Source organism: Cornus florida, unplaced genomic scaffold (assembly GCF_030987335.1).
Source record: "Cornus florida cultivar Cherokee Brave unplaced genomic scaffold, ASM3098733v1 CherokeeBrave_3.0.0_Hap2_Chr09, whole genome shotgun sequence".
NCBI classification, from domain to species: domain Eukaryota; kingdom Viridiplantae; phylum Streptophyta; class Magnoliopsida; order Cornales; family Cornaceae; genus Cornus; species Cornus florida.
In genome coordinates, this window is record NW_026775579.1 from 85,929,864 (window position 1) to 85,954,027 (window position 24,164).

The following is a 24,164-nucleotide window of genomic DNA, read 5'->3' on the forward strand; positions in this document are numbered from 1 at the left end:
CTCTACATATATATATATAAAAAGGTACTAGGCTTGTATTTTTTTTCCGCTAGGAAGAGGAAAAATCCTAAAATAGAGAGAAAGAACAAAAGGGTGTATTAAGTTATAGTACATCTCCATCTTAATATAAGACGTGAACTAAACCCCAAATCACATTAAATCTTGTGTTCAGGGTGCGATGCTTAGTTTTTCATTTTGTTTCCACTGTACATTTCTTGGATTTTTTTTTTGTGCACTTTTAGCTTTGTCATAATTTGTCACAAAGTATATATACATAAAAAAATAAAAAAAAAAAAAAAAAATATGAACAGTGATAGGAAACCAAAATGTATCACAAAAAAAAGACCGAATCTTTTGTGGCAGAGCCATCCTCACCCTTCATCACTTGTAGGTAAAAGAAATAAAAAAAATAAAAAAAAGAAGGGAGGGGGAAGGAAGGTGATCTCACAGCGGCGGTGACGGGCGGTTCGGGGCTCGGCTGTGGCTAATCTGGGTTGAACAGCCGGCTTATGGGTTGAACGGCCGGCTGATATTCGTCGCCATCAAGAAACTCAATATGCGACGATGATTTCTCGATATCCGACGAGACAGACGGCGACCGGCGATGGGGACAATCCGATGATGGGCAGCGGCAGTTCACGACGGTGGTTCACGATTTGCTTGATGACTTGATGAAAAATGATAAATTTGGGGAAAAGCAAAAGAAATTAAATTAAGAATCCCATTTTTCATGTTGTTCTAGGATCCAGAGAATGGAAATTTCAATCTGAGTTAAAAGTAGTGTCATGCTAGATTGATTGGGATCTTTATTCTATTGGGTCTCAGACGATAAAAAGTGATTGAAGTTTTTAATTGCCTTTCTTGCACATTTCTTTTCCTTGACATGGGGGATTTCTTCTCCCTATCATTCCTTGGTTCTTGCAGAAGTACAAACCATGAACTGTTGTATGTTCTACTTGCCTAATATTTTATATGCTGTGCCTTTATGTTTTTATAGGACTCTATCCAGAACATCAGTTACTTGTTATGCATGCACCATTTGTGGATTCTTCACTGGGCTCAGCCAATGATGAACTTTACAAAATATTCAATTCTTTCAGTCAAGTTGAGCTTCCACATGGAAGCTCGGAACCCATTTTTTGATGAAGCATGATTCAATTCACGAAATGGATGATTCGCAGATCGTCGGAGCTCCGGCAATTGTCGCCGGTGATGAGGATGGTCCTTCAGCTGCGAAGGCATAGGGGGAAGCTAGAGGAAGGGGCGGGAAGAAGAGGAGGCGGACTTTGTTGCCGAGGGTTCAGGCCAGACAACGGCCGCCACATCGATGAAACCAAACTCACTGACCTCATCACTGCCGGAGTCCATCACAGTCGCATCCCACCATCTTCTCCAAATCTTCGGTCTCCGCATCTGCACCTGCAGTCGAATCTTCCTCGCTCTCCTTCGACGACCCCAACAACGTAGCCGACAACTACATCTGGAAGGTTAACCCCGACGGAGATCCCACCATCTTCTTCAGATCTCCGGTCTTCTCTGTTTTTGACGGGAAAGTTCTTCAAGGTCAACGTCAGTGGCTCTTTTACTCACAAGCAAGAGTTTTATAGAATCTGACGTGGCTTTTTCGGTCGTTTATTCGGGAGTTACACTTCGCCCCTTTATCATTTTCCTTTCTTAAAAGTAAGCACGCACTATCATATATTTGTTCCCTCTTGCATAAAAAAAAAATTATTTATATGTTTTGTGCCCTTTGAAGGCTCTTGGCTGTTGGCCGTTTGGCTCCTCAGCTTTTTACTTCCTTATCCAGTATTTTCATTTTTTCATGGCTGAACTATTAGTCTCTTGTCTCTATAAATTGTAACTACTTCTCCAATTTTTACAAAGGTTTTATTTTTTCCACCATGTAAATCATATTCTCTATATATATATATATATTTTTTGTTTTATAATTCTATTATGAATGATATAATATTATCGATTGCAGGTGTATTTTTATGATCAGAATCTCATGAGGTATTTTTGTTTTTCTGTAAATCATATTATTGCATATTGAGCCATTGAGTTAATCTATATTTTCTTTCGGTAAATCATTTTTTTTTTTTTAAGTTTAGTTTTATATTGATTGTGTTTCCTATTATTTAGATTTTTAAGATTTTAAGAATTTTGACAATTATGTGTACAAGAAAATTAGAATATAGGTATGAAAAAAAAATAAATAAATAAAAGATAAGAAAAAAGAATTGATTCAATATCAAAAAGGCGCTATTTATAAGTTTTTTAGAAAAAATACACAAACTACAAACTAAGAGTTTAGTTGAAGATTTGGTGAATGAAGAACATAGAAATGAAGAAAATCTTAATGAATATAGAGATTTAATGAATGAAGATAGGAATGAGAATTAAAATGAATGGATTAACTATCTTATCTATGATATATTGGAGAAAGTTGATTTGAGCACTTTAATTAATAATTTTGCGACTCATCACATTTACTTTAATGAAAAGTTTGCACTTTTATAATATCTTTTTACTCGTGTGAAACTTATGTGTAGAGGGTCTCATGTTTAAAGTTTATTTAACACCTCTCAAAAAATTTTAGGGTGGTAGGGCGGGCCTATTTCGGGATTCAAATAACACTGCAGCTATTGAGTTTGATATAGAAATTTCAACTTTCTAAAGAGACCCATTTTGCTTTTTGCTTGGTCACTTATACCTACTGTAAGTCTCCGCTCCTCCCTATCTTTTGCTGTCATCTAGACATGTAATTAAATGGAAACGTAAAAATTTTCTCTATATATACACATGGGTTTGTGTGTGTTTCATGTCATCTGTAGGCTACAATTTTGCAATATTTTAGTTATGTATAAGCCTTCTAGTATACTGGTAGTACTCATCAAAGGGATATATGCTTCCTTTTTATAAAGAAATTGTGACATAATTCGTATGATATATGAACTGCTTTATGCAAATTATATATTTTTGGTTAAGTGTGGTGGAGAAACTGGTGATGTAAATTACTTTATATATATATATATAAAGTAATTTACATCACCAGTTTCTCCACCACATATATATAATATGGACGTGTATTATGGTGAAATATGGGTGTATTCCTTTCTTGTTGTGGTCTTGGTATTGTTAGGCCGTTTTTATCATGATTTTGCCCATACTTTCTTTTGCTATTTGAATGATGGGAGAGCAAAACTCTTGATTTTGATGCTAAACTTGGGGTAGGTAGCGTCTCATATAATTTGAGGGACAATTTTGTCTATAACAAAAATAAATAAATAAAGGATAGAAAGCTCTTATAGTTTGATTGGTAGAATAATTTTCTAATTATTTGAAAGTTGCTATATGAATTTCATGTTTTCATTTCCCTCAAATTTAAGGCCATAGCCTTACTTAAATCTTCTTTATATTAACAAGTATCTATTAGAACATATGTAAATATTATACATGTCTTGTAGCGAGTGAACTTTAAAATTTTATTTCTCATGGTACAAAACTTGGTCCAACATAAGGCGCACTAACATTCGTCGGGACTGAAACCAACAATCGAGTTGGCGAGATCGAAAGTTACACGCGTATTTAGTTGCTGCGTGTTTCCTAGTATAGGAGTTGCATTGGTTGGAAGGAAAGTCTCAAAGGAAGCTCCACAAAAACATTTGCTGGACCTAATCGCAGTATAGTCTTGCCAAAATGAAGCCACACGAGTGGGAAAATTGGGTCTACAACATGATAAAACTCATAACATGTGTCAAAACCGTCATAGCTAATTCGATTTGAAAAGCCCCGAGAAGTCTGAATAAATGCATCTCTAAACTGATAGTAAATGCGACTCGGCAAACGAGTCACTATAGTTCCTGAGTCAATATTCATCTTTCCGTCGTATCTTCCGGATACGACGGGAATCTGCTGCCGGTTCACACTGATTAATGTCAGTGTGACTTGGTAGAAGATATCATGAGGAAGTAATGCAGTGATATCTGAGCCGGGTAGTATGGAGGTATTAAAGTCTAGAGTCGATGATGCTGTCGAAGAGTGTTGTACGAGGCAGTAAGAGAATGAGCTTGCATTGAGCTGCGAGACTAGGGAAAGCTTGCCCCGACTGAGCCCTAACAACCCAGGTGTGACAGCTATATCCTGGGCTCTTCTAGTAGCCCCGATCAGTAGATTGTTGAAAGAGTTGATACCAAAGGATAACTTTTCCAGACTCAAAATCCCGGCCGCGGATGCACCGTCACCGTATCGCAAAGCGTAATAGCATGATTGGTACAAACACGTGTGGTATCTGACATATTGGCATTGCTCCATATAACATGAGATCTCTTTGTAGGTGGATGACATATTCCTATAGAATAAGTCGTGTCCACAAACGTTGCAGAGATCCGAATAGACCCAATTAAGGTCACTACCAGTGTCGAGTATGAAGTAAAAATACTGACTTGGTTGACCCACTCCAACTAAAGTAACGTACTGAAATGTATCTCCATTGTACAAAACATATCCGGAGGAAACAGGAATGTCATATACCTTCCTCGTTTTGTACATGTTCATTATAGCATCTATTGATTTCACCCGAGCTGCGTCATCTCGGAGTCTAGCTATCAATAAAGAATCCAAGTCTTTAAATTGGGTTTTCCTTGTGAATAGAGGGTAGATTGGGAGTGACATGCGGTATGAATCACGAGGAAATGATAGTGATGGCGCTGATAGTGGTAGTTGTTGAGTTGAACGGGAGAGGCCAAGAACACACAAAACAGAATCTAAAATACTCAAACTGAAGGATAAAAGAATGCAAATTTTAGCAGCCATTGCCGAAGATGGAAATGGAAGTACGGAAATAACGGTATGAAATCAACAAACAAACGAGTTGTGGGATGAAGAAATTAAGAGGTGAGGATGGAGATATATATAGTAACTTGACATTGTCCTCGTGTCAAACTTGTGAGAGAATACAACAAAATAATAATAATAATAAACAAATAAATAATCACTAAATGAAATCAGCATTGAGAACCAGGAACTTACCAAAATCAACGAACCAAGAACCTACCAAAAAGATTTTTGCTGAACTAAATTGCAACAAACATTACCGTCGCATCAAGCTTGTGGGAGAATACAAAAAAGTATTTAATCATGAAATGAGATTGGCATTGAAAACCTAAAACCTTACCTTTTGTTGTTGTTGCTGTTGTATACAAAATCTTAATAGTGCTTATTTTCATAGATCAGCTACAATAATACATCAAACCACATAGCCCATTTGATTAGTTTAAAGTTTCTATGAAGATTAGCATACACTGTCATGGAAAAATTGGTCTTAGTTACTCTTTGGGACAGAGTGGAAGAAGGGAAGAGATTCTTGAATCAGGAAAAGGATCCAATGACTTCGAAAGAATTAAAAACAATCTTTTGAATTAAAGAATAGAAATCAAGTAGAAAAAGAAAAAGAACCCGCAGGCCGAGGAGATCTTGGATCATATATATGCACAAAACCAAAAATATCTCGGATCCCTTCACCAATAGTCCGCAATGCTTTAGAAATTGTGGTAGGTACAACAATATCTAATCTAATTTCCTAAAGAAATGTAGAAGGAAAAAAGTTCTAAAACAGGGGAAAAAAAAAAGAAAAAGGAAATCTTAAAATCCAGCTTTTTTCTCATAGCTCATCAAAAGGCTCTTCATCCTCAGTATCAGCAGAACTTCCACCACTCTTCTCATAAGCCTGTTTTATGATTGGGTTGCATACAGCTTCCAACTCCTTCATTTTCTCTTCAAAGTCATCTTTCTCTGCGGCATGGTTGTCGTCCAACCATTCGAGGGCATCCCTCAATGCCCCATCAATCTTCTCCTTGTCATCCGAATCAATCTTATCACTGAACTTGTCCTCATCATTAATGGTGTTCTTCATGCTGTAAATGTAAGTCTCGAGCTTGTTCCTGGCATCTATATTCTCTTTGATCTTCATGTCCTCCTCTGCAAACTCCTCGGCCTCCTTTACCATCTTCTCGATTTCCCGCTGACTCAGGCGCCCCTTGTCGTTGGTGATGGTTATGGATTCCGACTTCTTCGCTGCCTTGTCCTCTGCCCTCACATGTAATATCCCATTTGCATCAACCTCAAAGGTGACCTCAATTTGGGGCATTCCCCTGAAAGAAACATCACAACCATAATCAGCATGTATCCTATATAAATGACTATCACCTTATTTGGCATATTTTGACATTATGACATTATCATATCATTAAATACGAGGACTCCCTGTCATTACTATTTGACACTCTTTGACATTTCAATTTCATTATAGGCAAACCAAATCTTAAGTTATTAAGTATAAGATGATGGCAATTTTATTATCTTACCTTTGAGCTGGTGGAATACCGGACAAGTCAAACCTTCCAAGCTCATGACAATCCTTTGTCAAGCTTCTCTCACCTTCAAAAACCTAAAGATTTTCCAACATACATTAGTTTAATTTCTAAAATTGTACGTCCTAGAAGAAGAACTTAATCTATCAAACATACATATACATATATGCGTGTGTTTATTTGCCAAATACCTTGATTGAGACTGTGGTCTGCCGGTCCTGGTAAGTGGTGAAAACCTGAGATTTCTTGGTTGGGATAACATTATTCCTTGGGATCAATTTCGTCATGACCCCACCAACAGTTTCAATACCAAGACTCAACGGAGCAACATCCAACAAAACAATGTCTGCACAAAACCAAAAAAGTAGAAACCACATTACACATTTAAAGTACTTTCTCAGTTAATTAATTTTGGTTTAATTCAATAGTTATTCTAAATTAATTAAAGTACTAGATCTCCTCTTCTTACCTTCGGTTCCTTCCCCTCCTTCGCCACTAAGGATTCCACCTTGAACCACTGCGCCATAGGCCACAGCCTCGTCCGGATTAACACCCTTGCTCGGTTCTTTGCCATCGAAGAAATCCTTGAGAAGCTGTTGCACCTTAGGAATTCGAGTGCTCCCTCCGACAAGAACGATTTCATGGATATCATTCTTCTTCAAACGTGCATCCTCCAGAGCCTTCTTCACTGGCCTCATTGTCTTTTTAAACAAGTCCATGTTAAGTTCTTCGAATCTTGCCCTTGTCAATGGCTCCGAGAAATCAACACCATCGAAAAGAGACTCAATCTCCACACGAGCTTGGCGCTGGCCACTTAGTGCCCTCTTAGCTTGCTCACATTCCTTGCGAAGCTTTTCTAGAGCCTTCTTGTCATTGCTGATGTCTTTGTTGTACTTCTTAATGATCAACTTGATGAAATAGTCCATCAGTCTGTGGTCGAAATCCTCACCTCCCAAATGGGTGTCTCCACTAGTTGCTAGGACTTCGAAAACACCATTGTCAATGGCTAAGATGCTAACATCAAATGTACCACCACCAAGGTCATAAACAAGAATGTTCTTCTCTGCCCCTTTCTTGTCCAGGCCGTAGGAAATTGCAGCCGCTGTGGGCTCATTAATTATCCTAACCACGTTCAGCCCGGCAATGGTGCCTGCGTCTTTTGTGGCCTGCCTTTGTGCATCATTGAAATAAGCTACAAAAAACCCAACATTAATCATCCATTTGCTCATGTGACAAAATTTTCATACTTAAAAATTAAGGATACAAAGTCCGAGAGTGACACATCCAACTAAATTTATATGAATAAGGAATGACGTCATCCCCACTCATATAAAGAGTTGGATATATATAACTTTGGGATCATACTTTATATAGACATGTAAATAAAAGCGAAAGAGATTATAATAGGAATTGAAATTGAAATTCTACCTGGAACAGTGATGACAGCATCTTTGATTTTCTTCCCTAAATACGCCTCTGCTGTCTCCTTCATCTTCCCCAAAACCATAGCACTGATTTCCTCAGGGCTAAATAACTTGACATCACCTTTCATCTTCACTTCTACATAAGGCTTCCCATCTTTGTTTACAATCTTATAAGGTAAGAACTTCATATCTCTCTGAACTTCTGGATCATCAAACCTACCCAAGACACAGTAGATCAAAATCTAATTACTCTATAATACTCACAAAAGAATAATGATAAATAGTTTACAAGTAAAATGTATTTGACGTAATCATTATGAATTCTCGGACTTTGTATCATTACTCTACTCAAAAATCACAAAGATTTTAGTGCAAACATGTAAAATTTCACTTACTTTTTTCCAATAAGACGCTTGACATCCGAAATTGTGCGTTCAGGGTTAAGGGCCGCTTGATTCTTTGCAGCCTCTCCGATCAGACGCTCAGTGTCGGTGAATGCCACCCATGATGGAGTGATTCTGTTTCCTTGATCGTTCGCTATAATCTCAACGTGACCGTTTCTATAAACACCCACACAAGAATATGTAGTCCCCAAATCGATTCCAATCACTGTTCCAAGCTTTGGTGACTGCTCGGTAGCCAATGCTAATCCTACCAAAAGTTCTTCAAAAATTCAAACAAGAATAGTTTAGTCTAATGAATTTCTTCAAATCAGAAACGAACGACACCAAATTCACTAATCAGAAAACTATTTCTATAGAAATATAAAAGAGAGTTATTTGAGAAACAGATTTTTTTATAACCAAGTTTTCAAAAAAGTGAACCTGGCATAAAACAGAAAATTGTTCTTAAAAACGAGTAGGAGAATAGTTTTCTGAAACTAAAATTATTTTTTAACAAGTGGGTAAAAAATAAATTTCGATTAAAAAAACGAGTACTTCTACAAAAACAGCCTTATTTTTATACTGAGAGAATGAATTACTAAACAAAACAACAAACCCAAAAACAAAGATTACCTGAAACGAAAAGAAGAACAAAAACCAACGTGAAAGCCTTTGTTGTTCTCATCCTGAATTAACTCTGATGTAATGGAGGAGTGTCTGAGGGGTTATATTTATAGTTTGGTGTTCGTATTCGGACTCCAAGTAGGAAACCAGTTGAAGCTTTGTGATATGTTTTAGATTCAACAAATTATCCTAAAAGTTCTTTACTGTAGAAGATAGCAAGTTGTATTTGGAATTTCAGTTGTGTTGGGAGTATGATACTATAATATATTAGATTTACTTGTGTTTTGTGTATGGCATAATTCATCACAAGTGTGTGTGTGTGTGTATATATATATATATATATTATTGTACATATTTCACCAATTTTTTACTGGGTATCTACAATTTTATTTGTACTACGTAGGCTCTTTTTTCCATCTATATCTATTTTAGAAGTTCCTTTAATGGCCAGCTCTAAAATTATTGGTGCTAATTAGTTAGTGGGCTCTTGTGCATGGCTTCTTTAATTTAATGTTGGGTACATATATTTTAGCTACTTCACTCCAGCACTCTCTTAAAATTTCCCAGCCACTTGGTTACATATATAAAAAAAAAAAATTCAATGCAGTGTAAAAGAGTTATCATTCAAATATGCTTTAAGTATCTTAAAACACTTTATTTTTTGAACAAATAACATCTTTTTTTTACCTTGGTATATAACTCCCTAAAGAATTTAAAAATATAGTAAAGAGACTTTTCGTTTGTTACCGTTGAAAATATAATGTTAAAAATATATGACTGGCATATGACTTATTAAATTTTAATAAATACTAAAATTACCCTTTATTGATTTCCAAAACGTCATTGTATATAAATTTCAAAAATAAAGAATATAATAGTAATTTTACATTAACGAAATTTTTATTTATTTTTAATTATAGGAAGGGTATTTTAATATTTTTATGACCTCATTAATGATCAGACTAGAAGTCTTTATTTACACCTACAATAAAGGTTAGAGGAATTTCAGAACCTATAGGAGATTATATGAATTATATATATATATTACAAGGGTGTTAAAAGTTAATAAGCCTTAAAAAAAATTAATTTTAAGTTGAGTTTTGTATCTATTAACATTAAATTTTGACAAGAGAAGAAGTCATCCAATGTCTACAAAATCAATGTATGAGAGTTCAGATTTCATTTATTTTAATTTTAATTAGTGCCTATTTGAATCTCTCTTGCGTGTGCCTATCTAATCAAATTTTATTTTAATACAAAGTGATTCATTTATGCTGGGATCACTTACAGATAGTATCCCAGTATAATCATACAGTACAAACAAGTGATCCAGTATCAAGGGAATTACGAGGAGTTATAATAATAAATAAATAAAAATTACTCCTTTTTTTTTATCAAAAGCTGATCAACTCATAGTCTTATCCCTCTCAATTTTTTTAAACGACCATGCATGGCATGCATGAAACACAAAAAAGGGTATTGAAACTAAGAATAATAATATTTATAACTAAGAATAATAATATTTATAAGAGATTTCAACATACTTAAATTCAATTTCTAACACATTTGTTCTAGATTTCAGTACATAGAAAATTTAAGAATAAATGTGCTATATATATTTTAGAAGTTCCTCTAATTAATGGCCAGCTCTAAAATTCTTGGTACTAATTAGTTAGTGGGCTTTTGCCTATGGCTTTTTAATTTATGGTTAAATATATTTGCGCTACTTAACTCCAGCACTCTCTTAACAGTTCCCAGCCTCTTGGTTACATATATTATTATTTTTTTATTATTTTATTTTTTTATTTTTTTTCATAGTGTAAAAGAGTTATCATTCAAATATGAGTCAAGTATCTAACACCAACAAGGATCCTCTCCGGTGCAGGAGAGATCCTACACAGAATTTAGTGGTTGAGATTGAATTGATAAATGAGATCCATTAGTGATGATGCAATCTCAACCATTAAATTATGTTGAGATTACCATTAAAAATATACGTTAAAAAAAATGTGACTGGCACATGACTCATTAACTTATTAAATTTTAATAAATACTAAAATTTCTCTTTATTGATTTCTAAAATGTCATTCCCTTTTGTATATAAATCTTTGATTTTTTATTTATTTTTATTTGTAGGAAAGATATTTTAGTATATTTATCACTCCGTTAACGACTAATTGACTAGAGGTTCTCATTTAGACCTACAATAAACATTACAGTATTTTCAGAACCTATAGGAGGTTAAATGAACTAGTATATACATACTACAGGGGTGTTAAATATTCGTAAACCTTAAAAAATTGATTTTAAGTTGATTTGTGTATCGATTAATATTACAAAAGTATTTGTATATGAAATTTTGACAAGGGAATAACTCACCCAATGTATACAGAATCAATGCCTGCTGTTTGATTACTCAATTCAGCATTTTATTTGTGAATGTGTCCCTGAAAGAGGGTTTGAAGATGGAGGGTTGGGTTTTGTACATACACACAAATGTATATATGTATATATAGAGATATATATCATATTTTATCTACTGATGGCCAGAAGTGCTAATTTTGTCTTTTAAAATTTTTTGGCCTTCACGTGCCAAATATTTTGTTAAATTTCTAATGAAAACTTAACATTTGCAACAAATTAAATAGTTTAAGGAATTAAGTGTCTTTCTCATAGTTTAAGGGATTTATTGAGAGATAATAAAATTTAGGAAGATTTAGTGCACTTTACTCAATTTTTTATAAAAACTTTTAAATAGATATTAGACTTTCACTGGTCCAAGTCACCTCAGAGTATCAGGACCCAAGTATTGTCCATTTGGTTTGACACCATCGCTATGAGACACCTAACCGTAAAACATATGTATGTTCCATCTTTAATTTTCTTTTTTCTTTTTTCTTTTTTACTTTTAAACAGATGTCAGACTTTTACCGGTCCAAATCATTTTAGAGGACCATTTAGTCGCCATGGCAGGACCCAAGAATTGCCCATTTGTTTTCACACCATCACATTTAGACACCTAACTGCAGTTAGGTGTCCCATTAGTTATTGTCATATTGATGAATCATAAACCATTTGTCTTTGTAAAGATTACCTTTCTAATTTTATTTTTCTTTATTTCGTATCTCATAATCTGCAGTCTGCTCCAATAACTCATTTTTTCAGTTTATATACGTGAATTTTTTTTTCTTATTTTTTCTCAAAAATATGGTGGCGTAGATGATGAAGTCTTTTCTCCCATGCCGTTGCTGGTGGGACTAGCTCTCTGCTCTTTCTGTGGACTCAAGAAGGAAATCGAACCTCAGTTCCTATCTATGAATATAAATATTCTTATTTGATTTTTTTATTTATTATTTTTCTCATTTTATACCACTTGGTATGAATATAAATATTTTAGTTTAGATTACTTATCAAAAATAACTAAACTTGTTAGGAATATAAATATTCTTTTTTATGTTGGCTTTATTATTTTTTCATTTTATGCACTTGGTGATTTATGAAAGAGTAATGATACCCGTCTTGAATGCTACCAACAACATTATTCCAAACTTTTTTAATTCACCAGCTAGTGATTTCATCAACACTAAAATTAGGTTTTTCACAAGCAAACACATACTTTCAACTTCATCCGAATGGTTCGAGATTGCGAAACATGAATCCATCAGCATATATCAAACATGTTTTTGTGTATAAATACAAATAGACGAATGAAATACTCTATTTAGTTTATGAATATTATGATTGAGATCTAGTTTCTAAAATGCTATACAAGCCGACTCAGATCAAGACATTATGCAGATTTGACTTGAAATCATTCTTGATGGAGGAGTAGTCATATATTTCCACCTCTGACAATCAATGTACAAGTCTACCATGCCACTGCCAAAACCCATATTTGTTTTCCCCGATAATGAGAAGACGAAAGCCAGCGATTCCTAACTGGCAGTCCAAACAAAAGCTTTTACTCTATATGAAAATATAGAAAACAAGGCATTTTTTACAGTTTATATCTATTTTACAAAGCATTATTGAAAACAATTCAATAAAAATATAAATTTATATTCTATGTTGCACTATATTGCTGAAAACTGAGCAAACAAAAAAGCCAAAACTCTGATTCAGGGAAGGCTTAACAAAATAAGAACCGAAGAATTGCGATTATAAAGGGTCTCTACCCCGATAACTTGGGTAATCGGAATTATTATCCATAGCCAAGTAGTAAGGTAGATGTTTTGAGTACAATGGGACCCCTTGATGATTGCTACCTAAAATTCGCCAGCGTGTCCTTTTTCTGCTTCCATTGTCATTCGGAGCGTAGCTGAGACGCTCGCACAACAGATACCCATATCCTTCCACGAGGACCTTGGTATCATTACTGATATTGTTCACAAATCTTATCCATATCAACGAACGCCCAGTACAACACTCCTTCAACATTAGTACATTCTGTAGGATTTGGGTCACAAAAACCTCCTGTAGGAATAAATAAAGCCGTTTCGAGTACAATGGGACCCCTTGATGATTGCTATCTACAATTCCTTAGCGTGCTCTTGTCCTTTTGCTGCTTCCACTGTCATACCGAGCATAACGCTGGCACGACATATAACCCTATCCTTCCAGGAGGGCTACATTACAAATCTTCCTCAACATAATCCACGTCAAAGAGGTTGTTCCCACCAGGCTGTAGACCCAGTAGTTTACAGGCTGCATGTTTGCTTCTAATTGAAGCCCAGGCTTTTACGAGGTTGTTCCCGCCAGGCTGTAGGCCCAGTAATTACAGGCTGCATGCTTGCTTCTGATTGTAGCGGCTTACGAGGTTGTTCCCACCAGGCTGTAGGCCCAGTAATTACAGGCTGCATGCTTGCTTCTGATTGTAGCCCAGGCTTACGAGGTTGTTCTCCTACATCCACATCAGTATATTCTATGGGATTTGGGTCACAAAAACCCTGCAACTCCTCAACTGTACAAATAAATAAAGCCTTTTTAGATCAGGAAAGTATAAACATAAATGAATGGAAAATGCATTACAAATGGATACAAAATAACACGATACAATATTCAAGCTGTGCCCAACAGGTAAAATTTTTCTGTTAAGTGGCTGCCTGGCCCATGCCCGTGCAACACAAGCTTCATGCCAACTTCAATATTACATAGATTCTTATAATATAAAAAAACGACAAAGAAGAAAGCCATTATTCAGGGTGGTCCAGTATGCTGGAAGGATGGAACTATTTAACGACCTAACATTGGTATTATTTACACAAAGTGGTTTTTCTCAAACTCAAATTTGCATTCTGATCCTTTACAACCCGAATTTTTACAATCCACCAAGCAGTGGCCCTTTTCTTAAAAATAATGAATATAAATCTTAATATATATACAGATAACAACTCAAGTATTATTGTATCCTAGCCAAATCCACATCCCTTTTTTCAAGTACCCAAATTAACGTGTTGTTTCGGCGACTTCTGAGCTTCGACGTCGATGAAAACCGACAAGAGCTCTAGGCTTTGACTTACATGAAATCCGATGTGAGCCTGGACTGACCCAACAGCGAGCTCCGTTCATCTAGTTCCGGTGAGTCTCAACTGATCCGGGTTCTTGATTGGCCGGATCCGGCCGGAGCGACAGTAACCGAGTTTCTCTCTCTGCACTCTCACATATCTGCAATCATCTTTCACCCATCTCATCTTCCTCCTCATAACTCTCACCACTTTCTTCAACACCGTCACTTCCGAGTCGGACTCGGGCCTAGTCACCAACCTCCAATCCCGATCCGAATCCGGGATCATCTATCTCAACGATCGATCCTAATTAGGATGCAATCAATCCTTTTCTAAACAAAACTCTCAAAAACTTGGCACGACTTCTGGAATGACTTAAGATCGATCCGCCCGCGGTACGCTAGCGAGCGCCCGCGGGCTTTCATGGCTCGAGGGGAGCTGCTGGCATAAACGGTGGGTGGCAACAACAACAACATGTTTTTCTAGAAAAGTAAGAATACCACTATCATGGAAAACAAATATCATGAATGCATGCAAAACCGGAATCAAATCTGAGCACAAAAATTGAGGTTGTGAAAGGAAAAAGGATCGAACTTTTGGACTTTATACTGTTGGGCCAAGGCTTGGATCTATCTTGAGGTGCTGAGATCGATTATTGTTCAATCGATCGAAACTTGAAGTTGGATCCATCGAACTTTGCTATTTCCCACCTTTGGCTTCATTTGCTTTCTTCTTTCTCCACTTTGCTCTTTTCTTTGTTTAATCCCAGAATTGCTTTAATTAAGCTCTTATTTGGCTCCTCATTTTCCGAAATAATTCCGTTTCACCATTCCAAATCGTTAATGCAACTCGACCCATAGCACCTCTTTGGCGCCACGAGGGAAAGATTGGGTAGCTATCCTCGACCACATGGCACCTCCATGGCGTCGTTCTAGACCTTGGTTGCTCAACCACGCTAGGGTCTCTCCCTAGTTCCCTCTAGATCGCATTAACGCCACGGACCACTAGGCACTTCCCACCTTAGGGAAGTGGACAACTTAAGACAAAATAAATGTCACAACTCCTGTACAAGGAATTTCACAACGAAACCATTGCAGAAACCGACATACAACTCTATTTTGGGATGCATCACATCCCTAGATCACTTTCGATGCTTGGGATATTTTGTAGGACTTTATTCATGCACTTGTTAGCATGAATTGCCTTACTTTTGGTTTAATATGTCAAAATATGTATATTTTGTTTTAAATATGTAATGTGCACATAAGTGCAGCTTTTGAGATGTATTTGACATGTTTATAATAAGGCCAATTAAATTGAGGTTATTTGGAATTGAATCAGAATCTAGAGAATTTAATTGTGTTTATCTATTTAAATTCTATCAATTTGCTCCATGATCTAGTTGTGTTTTAGAAGTGGTTTCTATATTCAAATCATGGACTTGGACTTGTTGTATATTCATTTGGTTACGTTTTGAACATTGGATAACATAGTTGCTATGTTTGTATTCATGAGAATATGTTTTCCTTATTAAATATATTATTGCCTTGTGTAATGATTTGCACACTTCGTGTTTAACATCTTTCATGCATAGCACATAGTATCCAAGTGCCATCTTTTCAGGACCACAGTCAATTCCAACCGGTTCAAGAGCTACCGGTTCCCAAATTGGCTACCGGTTCAAGAAGGTCAGAAGATTTCCGACGTACTTTGCTACTGGTTCCCATTTCTCCAACCGGTTCCCACTAGACAGAATCCAACTGAAACTTGGATTTTCGGTATTTTGGTAACTCTGAACATATACCATATAGGTAATTGTGTCCTAAGTGGGAAACGATGTCCTAATGTGTTGTTCTTTCCTTTTCGATGATCAACAGTACTTTCCTCTTCTGTTCAACCTCTGAATTCCGCAGTCGATGTACCCTTAGATTCAAAGATGGATTGTAAGAGTCTTACCATTGTGGTAAGGGCTCACGTTTGTTTTGAGATAGGTTGTTGCATTGGTTTTTGGAGTCAGTGTATGGCTAAGCGAAACATAGAATGGTTGTGCAATGCTGAAGTCCCTAAAGCCATCTGGTTTGGGAGTTGTTGGCCTAACGCTTGTCCCAATCCAACCTCAACCCGAAATCGGGTACGAGTTCAACTATCTACAAAATCCGACTGTCGCCTCCAAACCGTGAGCACTCATTACCAAAAGAGAGCATGGTTCTCCAATGTATCCTTACATAAAGTCAAGGTCTTATTAGATAACCTCGCTTCCATGTCGGACCAACCAGTAAGAGATCGACACAACCCGACTATCTAAAATCCCAAACATTGTCGCACGAACCTCCTTGTGCCAACAATAGCACAGATAATATCTGAAACGGTAAGTAACACTTTCAATTACCCATGCCAACCTAGGATATATATCCTAAGCATATTTGCCATGATTAAATCAGTTTTAGCATGAACTGTTCCATCTACTATAAGGCATTATCAACACAACTCATTAAATAATGAGTAGGCGGTACACCTAACAGATAAACAGGTAAAATCAAAGAATGCTCATTAAATCATTTGAGGGAAGATGATATACAACAGAATACCTTCAAAATCTACAATTAACTCAAACCACATAAGGTAATAAGAAAAAATAACATAAGAAGGAAGATATGATGCTTCAGAAGATCCTGCATATATTAATACCACAAATCAGCAAATTTGGGAACGACCCCATGAGGTATTTATCAATATCACTTCCCATCTTCAAAAAGAAATCAGGCATACTTGTGCATCAAACAGAAAGAGAAATAATATGTTTTTCATGGACATAATACACACAGCTTCGAATATCAACCTACTGAAACCCATGGCAATGGGCATAATAAATTTACCAATTAATTTCAATACAAAGAACCTTGAAATCTAATTCCAATAAGAAAAACCAACCATTTTACTGTCTAGCACATGACAATATAAAAATTACTTGGATGAACAACACTTTGTGCACTATCCATGTAAAAAATCTCCAAATAGTGTATATTGTTATTTAAATATCGTTCTTCCATGAGAAAATTTTGTAAAATTTATAGTAATTCCCTTGATACTGGGATCACTTGTAGACGGTATCCCAGTATAATCATACAGTACCAACAAGTGATCCCAGTATAAATGAATCACTTGGTATTAAAATGAAATTTGATTAGATAGGCACGCAAGAGAGATTCAAATAGGTACTAATAAAAAATTAAAATTAAAATTATCAACACTAAAATGTACGATCCATAAACCCACCTTATCAACACTATCCTATTCTTTATTAAATCACTTATGGAGACTCATTTATTTTACTGAAATATTTCTTATTAATGAGTTATGATAAAGTTGAATTTTTATGCAAACCTAAGAATTTGTTTATGTATATTAATAAATAAAAGTAAAAAATTACCATCCCATGGAGGTTTGCCAGAAAGCCCAACCCAATACTATAGTCCAACTTGGACTCCCTTGACTAACAGTCGCATTCCGGTGGTGACATTACAGAGCTAGGACTCAGGCAACAACATTAGTCTGGTGGTCGTGGTGGAGTACGGAGGACGCAGGTCGGAAGATCCCAATCGCTTACAAATGAGTCGAGCGGAGGCAGAATCAACGAAATGCATAAGCTTTAATCGAATTATTTCAAGGGGGGAGTGGAGTAGACAAGGGCGGATCCAGGATTTCTCAATGGGGTGGGCTAAATCAAAATATATCTAAGTCCCAGTATAAAGTTACAAACATATATATATATATATGTATGTATATATGTATGATATACGTAGTATCATATTATATTAGTAAAGTTATAAATATATAATATTAATTATTGTCTCTATATGTAACTTTGAGTGCATTAGAGCTTTCCATTTCATTGTTGTACACTTCCTAGATCCGATGCATGAAGCAAGCTAAAAGCTCACAACCCTATCGTTGGTTCACAGTTGTCGAACATTTTTGCGCCCCCAACCATATATCTTTCACTCTACAAGTCCATATCTATAGAAGTCTCCCATGCAAATATTAGTCAAGACAGAACTTATTTTGTCCTAAGTTGGGTAATTCTTATTGATGGACTCTCTCTTATTTGTTGTTACAGTTTCAACATTTCAGAAGCTCTGTCAATGCTCAAACTGATAAAGTTAAATTAAAATTGCATAGTGCATAGAGTCTTCTTTTCTTTTTCACAGATAAAATTAAGGTTTAGAGAGATGAAAAAGAAGAGAACCCAAGTAAATGAATCATATTACATACATCACGTGTGAAGTGACCAAAGATTCTTGTAACTAAAAGAATTAGACACTATGCTCAATAATATGTCTTCAACTCTAAATTTCCTTCAATTCTAAGTGCTTTTGACTTAATTTGAATGCATCAACAAATTATCAATATAATCCGTCGTCATCACTAGAGTCAACGTTGACATCAACATCCTCATAACGTTGACATCAACATCCTCATCTAGAATCGTCATCTAGAATCACGTAATCCTCTTGTATAGATATACATTTGATTAAGATAAACTGAAAAAAGACTTCCTATCATAATTGGTCATTTTAAAACCAACAACGGTAACTGGATTTATATAATTCAATTAGCTAGGCAAAAAAAACATACCAATTTTCTTTTTCCCTACTCCACCCATTCCCATCAACTCTCTTCTTTCAGAAAGGAGACCTATATTATTAGGACAAAAGAGGAAAAGTTTTAAAAGCGTTAATCAACTTGTAAAACATATATTCTGAAATTGGAAACTAAACTTCCAAGTCTTTAATTCCCATTAATGAATTATTCAAGCATCACATCATAACAATATTATATATATGTATATAGAAACAAAAACAAAAACAAAAAATCAATATATGAAACATGAATAAATAAACGTAACCAACAGCTAAAAATGCAAATTAAAATGTTAGAAAAAGTAAGAGTTGGTTACCTGATGATTGAGGAGGCATGTTTCTTGAACCTTATTCTTGCTAAATGTTAAGGCTCGATGCTAACTCTAAAAATAAGAAAACACTCAAGTTGTGAGGAAAATGTTTCACAATCTCACTCATAACAATTAAAACATCACCATCTAAGCACAATTTGTATCATCCCAATCCAACTATGCTTTCAGTCAAAATGCTGGACACCTATCCGTAGATAATCTTCAAAATTAACAAATCAATATCAGAGTACTAGTGGAACCGGAACAATTTACTAATCCTATTTGAGAATGTGCTAGTGGAAGCAGAGTGTGAGGTAGTTCACGGCAAGCCCCTTCCAACATTATGGAATTCACTCAAAAGCATGCTTTTTGTAAGTATTTTAATTTTCAAGTAGTAACTTTGGAGCTTTACCCAATATTAAGTACTTTTGCTTGTCAAAATTCTTGTTATGATTTTTTTTTTAGTTCTGAAAAGAAAAGATTTCCATCTTCAAAAAGCTTGGCATGTTGATAAAAATTGTTTCGGATTCAGTATCTGCAGATTCCTAATCCAATTCAGTCCAATGCAGATTGTTTTTTTTTTTTTTTTTTTTTCTTTTTTCATGCCCAGATTTAAATTTTCTTGTATAGACATAATTGACAAAAATAAAAAATAAAAAAATAAAAGTTATAGAAATAAAAAAATCTATATTTGTTTTACTGAAATAAAATGTAGATTACGGTGATTACCTCAAAATGAAATGCAAGCAAATTTTATATTGTAATAAAAAAAAATAAAAATAAAAATAAAAAGATCATAAAAAATTTCACCAAATAGGATTTAGTTTGCAAAACAAGAATTAGTCTTTACAGGCCTTGATTAGTTGATTTAGAAAAAAAATTAAAACAAAAACCATACGTACAAGTTAGAGGGGGGCAAGCTTGAGAGTTGAGAGACAGCAGGCCAGCAGCTGAAGCTTGCTAACGGCAAACCCGAACTGGAACAGCGGGCAATGGAAACTGAAAGATATGGGTTTTGATTTTTTGAACAATCTAAAATGATATGCCGATATGGGTTTTGATATAGGTAATAGGTTTTGAACTTTTGATTCTTGCAGACAGATAGATAAATTGAAATATATATGTTTTGTACTTCTGATACTTGTAGATTTTGTAGTTTGCAGTTGCAGAGAGAGAGGGCAAGTTCAGAGTATACAAATAAAACATGCATAGATACACAGTTATGCACACACAAATAAAAGCACATTCATATGTGAAATGTATGGAAATAAATCGATGTCTCCACATTATTGAAAAAGCAGAGGAAAAGCAAATCCAACATAAAATGACTTGAAAAGTGGAGGTTAGAACAGATGAAATTAGTGAAAATTTTAAAAATGAAACGTTTCAGCGAAAACTTCAGTCGATCATATAATAAACTTGAAGGTTACCAATTGAATGGCACGTAAACGAAGACTATCCATTGATTTAGAGACAAACCTTATCGCGAAGTGAAGGTCGACTCGTTCTTCACGAATGAACAAAACCCTAGCTTCCGCGCAGAGAGAGCGAGGTTTGGAGTAAGGAGTGTTTAAAAGGCGAGAGGCTTGATGAGGTCGAGTTTTGCCCTAGTTTTGGACGGTGAAGATGAATTGGAATCGGATGTATGAAATCTCGGCCATCCATTGTCAGATGGGTTCTCTTTACTAAATGGGCCTAATATGCCAATGGGCTGCGAGACCTTCCACCAAACTTATGTCGGCTTCATAGAAGAAATTTAAATTGGGCTTAGATGGATTAGGCCCATTATTGGGAGTTCTTTAAGCTTAGCCCATCTTGTAGACTCATGAGCCCTCCGACATTTGACTTTTCATCAATCTCGATAAACTGTCTCATCCTGTGATTAAATGTAGAAAATTCATTACTTTTATCATAAAAAAACTCTTTTATCCTCCTCTTGATTAATTGTTTATTTTACATGGTCCGCACAATAGCAATTTAACTGCAAATTGAGTCAATTGTTGCCCTGGAAAGCAAATGAAAATCCAAAGCTAAGTTTACTGCAAAAGAGTGGTATACTAATTGGCAGTTGAACTATATAGCATTTTCTTCTTTAGTTTTTTGGGGCCCAAGTAGAATTATGTGGGACATCACAATCACTCCCTCTTAAGACTTAGGACCCAACATCTTCGCTGGCCTAATCCTCACGAGATTGAGCACACTAAAATTGATTTTCGGCCAAAGATCGGCTATAATGCCAATTGTCAAGCTCCGTCCCATGTAGTATTATCCGCTTTCGCACACTCTCCTTATTCACAGTTTCTTAAATGCATCTACACAAGTAGGAGACATTCTCTTATAAGTGCTAACAACTTCTCCCCATGTGAAACATCACATGATCAACTCTCATCTTACACAAATGTTTAATTTGTTGTGCATTACACTTAAGGAGGAAACATCTCAAAAAATAAAAATAAATAAAGCAAAAATCAAACAAAAATCACTAGTCGTTGAGAGGAAAGTAATACAGTTCAATCTGGCACGTGCATTGTTTTGAAATGAGCTGCTTGAGAAACAAAATCTAATGGTTCATATCAGTGTCAGCTTTTGTTAAAATTTATAATTTCCCTTGGAGATTGCAAATCTAACTAACTTGAAAGTATCCCGTAAATTCACCAGCAAGTGATTTCTTCAACACTATAATTAGGTTTTTCACAAGCAAACACATACTTTCATCTTCATCCGAATAGTTCGAGATTGCGAAACATGAATCCATTAGCATACATCAAGCATGTTTTTGTGCATAAATACTCATATAGACAAATGAAATAGTCTATCTAGTTTATGAATATTATGATTGAGATCTAGTTTCTAAAATTCTACTGTCAATAAAAGTCTACAAATTTATTTTGATATTACAAATAGAAAATTTCTTCATTATTCCCAAGCATATAGCTAGGAGATCATTCGTCCACAAGCTCACAATCTATCCTTTGGAAGTATATATTCATACCATTTAGGTCATAGCCAACATTATAGGACTGTTGAGCCATAATTCCTAGTAGGCTCATCTGATGAGAGACCAGCACTTCCATGCAGAATACATTTGGGGAATGTTGTCGAAAAAGGCTGTTGACGTCCAACGCCATTTCTGCCCCTCGGGCAAAATGGAACGTCACCACCGGAAATCCGGTGAGGTCGCGGGTGATGTCTCCATTGTAGCAAAGATGGTCATCTCTTTTAGGATTGCTCACCCTGTTCAATAGTCCATCCATTAGACTTTGTACCTCAGCACTGAGGGGTTCAAACCCACCCCTTACTAAATAGGTCACGGTGGAGCTGGAGTCAATGACCACACCACCATTGCCCATTGAATCTCGTTCAAATATCCCTGGTCTGATGTTGAGTCGTTTTTCGCCCACACTTATACCTTCTAAGGAGAGATGATATAGCCCTTTGTGGATTTCCATGGGAGTCGAATCGCCTTCAATTTTCGCCCGGTCCCCAATAATTAATCGGTTGTAATCATAGTGAGGATCATTGATATCGCCGATGCAATAAGAAAATGTTTTAGAACCCAATTGGTAAGGCAGAGATATATTAGATTCATGGTCAGGTCCAAGTCCCAGAACCCCATTCCTTTTGCCCAAGTCCGCCCTGTTTTGGTGTCCACAACCAAACACAACATTGGAGACATCACTTATGCCTTCATCCGAAGTGATGAATGTGAACTTTTCAGTTGCGAGGTGTCCTTCCGTCATCGTGTTGTCATCTCCTGGAATGGCATACCTGCAATGCTCTTCGAAGTCGCATCCATTGATGATTGGAAGCTGACGGCAGTACAACGACTTGCATGGAAGGCTCGTGTATGTGGCTGACATGGAAGGGTTGAATGTGGGACTCGAATGGGTTGCACAATTGATGCACGGGACACATTGAACCCATAATAAGCCCGTGCTCGTGTCCAGTGCCAGCAGTTGTGGAACAAGTGGCTCACCTATCGAAACGTTTACGAAAAATAATGTGTTTTGGGGAACGACTTCCCCAACCACTCCAGCTAGTTTTGCATATAAATATGCAAATCTAGCCATTGAGTGCTCTATATCTGCGGCACTAAGGTTGGAGAGAAGTGAATCATCACGGTGGATGATCAATTTAGTGGCCGGTTTGGCCACTGCAAGCAGTATGGTTGAGACAACCATAAGAAAGGCTAGGAAGGTCTTCATAACTACTGTAGAGTTGAGTTATAGAGTTGAGACGAATGGTACTAAGTATTGTATCGTTGGGCTATATATATATATATATATATATAGCTGTTGAGTGAGGTAGGTTTGTAATTGGTGAAAAATGAGAAGTGTACTCACAAATGAAAAATGAAAAACGAAAAGTTTACTTGCCAATAAAAAATGAAAAATGAGAAGTTTGTGTTGTGATTAGTAGTTGGTAACTCGGTAGGTATAGCTTTAGTATGAAAAATGAAAACTTTGTGTTTTGATTTGTAGTTGGTAGGTAGATCTTTAGTTGGTTACACCATGAATTTAGTATGAAAAAATGAAAAGTCTGCGAGGGATGCTGGTTTTGTTTTTAGTGCCTTTTCCCTGCTCAAATATGGTCTTAGATCTCCAGTAAATGCTGTTTTCTGCAGCCAATTCCTACCTTCTCTTCATGGTCTGAGAGTTTCACTGGGCTGCTGCAAATTTTGTTGGTATTTCTTTTTATGATTTTCGTTTTAAGCTTGTTTTATCCACCATTATCATATTTAGAGTGGAATTAAAAGTTAATGACAGATGAGCGTTAGGACAGTGGATATGTCTTGCAAAAAACTGAATCCTGAATCATATTAACGCAGGCATCAATTGATTAAAGTTCCTATGAACTCTACTGCTCAAGAATGGGGCCAATTCCTTGTTAATAAGTGTTTTAGTTTG

General features: G+C 35.8%; 5 protein-coding genes across 7 annotated transcripts; 1 reads left to right on the forward strand and 4 right to left on the reverse strand.

Annotated features, from left to right (window-relative positions):
* LOC132274860 (uncharacterized) lies at positions 1–1,827 on the forward strand. 2 transcript variants are annotated; one of them, XR_009470531.1, is made up of 2 exons: positions 1–644; positions 998–1,827. XR_009470531.1 is itself a non-coding variant. In XM_059776203.1 (2 exons), the coding sequence occupies exons 1-2, from the start codon at positions 565–567 to the stop codon at positions 1,465–1,467; spliced, it is 366 nt and encodes a 121-aa protein (XP_059632186.1). In that variant the 5' UTR covers positions 39–564; the 3' UTR covers positions 1,468–1,827. The 2 variants fall into 2 exon arrangements, 1 of the variants encoding a protein (XP_059632186.1); XM_059776203.1 differs by having other exon boundaries at positions 39–644; positions 1,182–1,827.
* Positions 1,828–3,606: 1,779 nt separating this feature from the next.
* Positions 3,607–4,815, reverse strand: LOC132273059 (protein ASPARTIC PROTEASE IN GUARD CELL 1-like). The gene has a single exon (XM_059774092.1). It carries the CDS (start codon positions 4,813–4,815, stop codon positions 3,607–3,609), a length of 1,209 nt encoding a protein of 402 aa, XP_059630075.1.
* A 624-nt stretch (positions 4,816–5,439) lies between these two features.
* Positions 5,440–8,863, reverse strand: LOC132273060 (luminal-binding protein 5-like). Its single transcript, XM_059774093.1, has 7 exons — positions 8,812–8,863; positions 8,191–8,458; positions 7,800–8,011; positions 6,841–7,563; positions 6,563–6,717; positions 6,366–6,448; positions 5,440–6,152 (listed from the first exon to the last, which is right to left on the reverse strand). Exons 1-7 carry the CDS (start codon positions 8,861–8,863, stop codon positions 5,663–5,665), a joined length of 1,983 nt encoding a protein of 660 aa, XP_059630076.1. The 3' UTR covers positions 5,440–5,662.
* Positions 8,864–12,761: 3,898 nt separating this feature from the next.
* Positions 12,762–20,822, reverse strand: LOC132274862 (uncharacterized). 2 transcript variants are annotated; one of them, XM_059776204.1, is made up of 4 exons: positions 20,737–20,822; positions 19,264–19,329; positions 18,942–19,001; positions 12,762–13,762 (listed from the first exon to the last, which is right to left on the reverse strand). In XM_059776204.1, the coding sequence occupies exons 2-4, from the start codon at positions 19,280–19,282 to the stop codon at positions 13,521–13,523; spliced, it is 321 nt and encodes a 106-aa protein (XP_059632187.1). In that variant the 5' UTR covers positions 19,283–19,329; positions 20,737–20,822; the 3' UTR covers positions 12,762–13,520. The 2 variants fall into 2 exon arrangements, 1 of the variants encoding a protein (XP_059632187.1); XR_009470532.1 differs by lacking the exon at positions 18,942–19,001.
* Positions 20,823–22,199: 1,377 nt separating this feature from the next.
* Positions 22,200–23,462, reverse strand: LOC132273061 (aspartic proteinase CDR1-like). Its single transcript, XM_059774094.1, has one exon. It carries the CDS (start codon positions 23,460–23,462, stop codon positions 22,200–22,202), a length of 1,263 nt encoding a protein of 420 aa, XP_059630077.1.
* Positions 23,463–24,164: the final 702 nt, after the last annotated feature.

What these genes read in the sequence shown, in the direction of transcription:
- LOC132274862 (XM_059776204.1), bottom strand. An exon ending in AGTAGGGAAAAAGAAAATTG is followed by an intron (nt 13,763 to 18,941) that starts GTATGTTTTTTT and finishes TTATTTGTACAG; the next exon opens with TTGAGGAGTTGCAGGGTTTT.
- LOC132273060 (XM_059774093.1), bottom strand. Translation starts at nt 8,863, where the DNA reads ATGAGAACAACAAAGGCTTTCACGTTGGTTTTTGTTCTTCTTTTCGTT. An exon ending in TGCTGTCATCACTGTTCCAG is followed by an intron (nt 7,564 to 7,799) that starts GTAGAATTTCAA and finishes GGTTTTTTGTAG; the next exon opens with CTTATTTCAATGATGCACAA. An exon ending in GGTATTCCACCAGCTCAAAG is followed by an intron (nt 6,153 to 6,365) that starts GTAAGATAATAA and finishes TGTTTCTTTCAG; the next exon opens with GGGAATGCCCCAAATTGAGG.
- LOC132273059 (XM_059774092.1), bottom strand. Translation starts at nt 4,815, where the DNA reads ATGGCTGCTAAAATTTGCATTCTTTTATCCTTCAGTTTGAGTATTTTA.
- LOC132274860 (XM_059776203.1), top strand. Translation starts at nt 565, where the DNA reads ATGATTTCTCGATATCCGACGAGACAGACGGCGACCGGCGATGGGGAC. An exon ending in GGCAGCGGCAGTTCACGACG is followed by an intron (nt 645 to 1,181) that starts GTGGTTCACGAT and finishes GATGATTCGCAG; the next exon opens with ATCGTCGGAGCTCCGGCAAT.
- LOC132273061 (XM_059774094.1), bottom strand. Translation starts at nt 23,462, where the DNA reads ATGAAGACCTTCCTAGCCTTTCTTATGGTTGTCTCAACCATACTGCTT.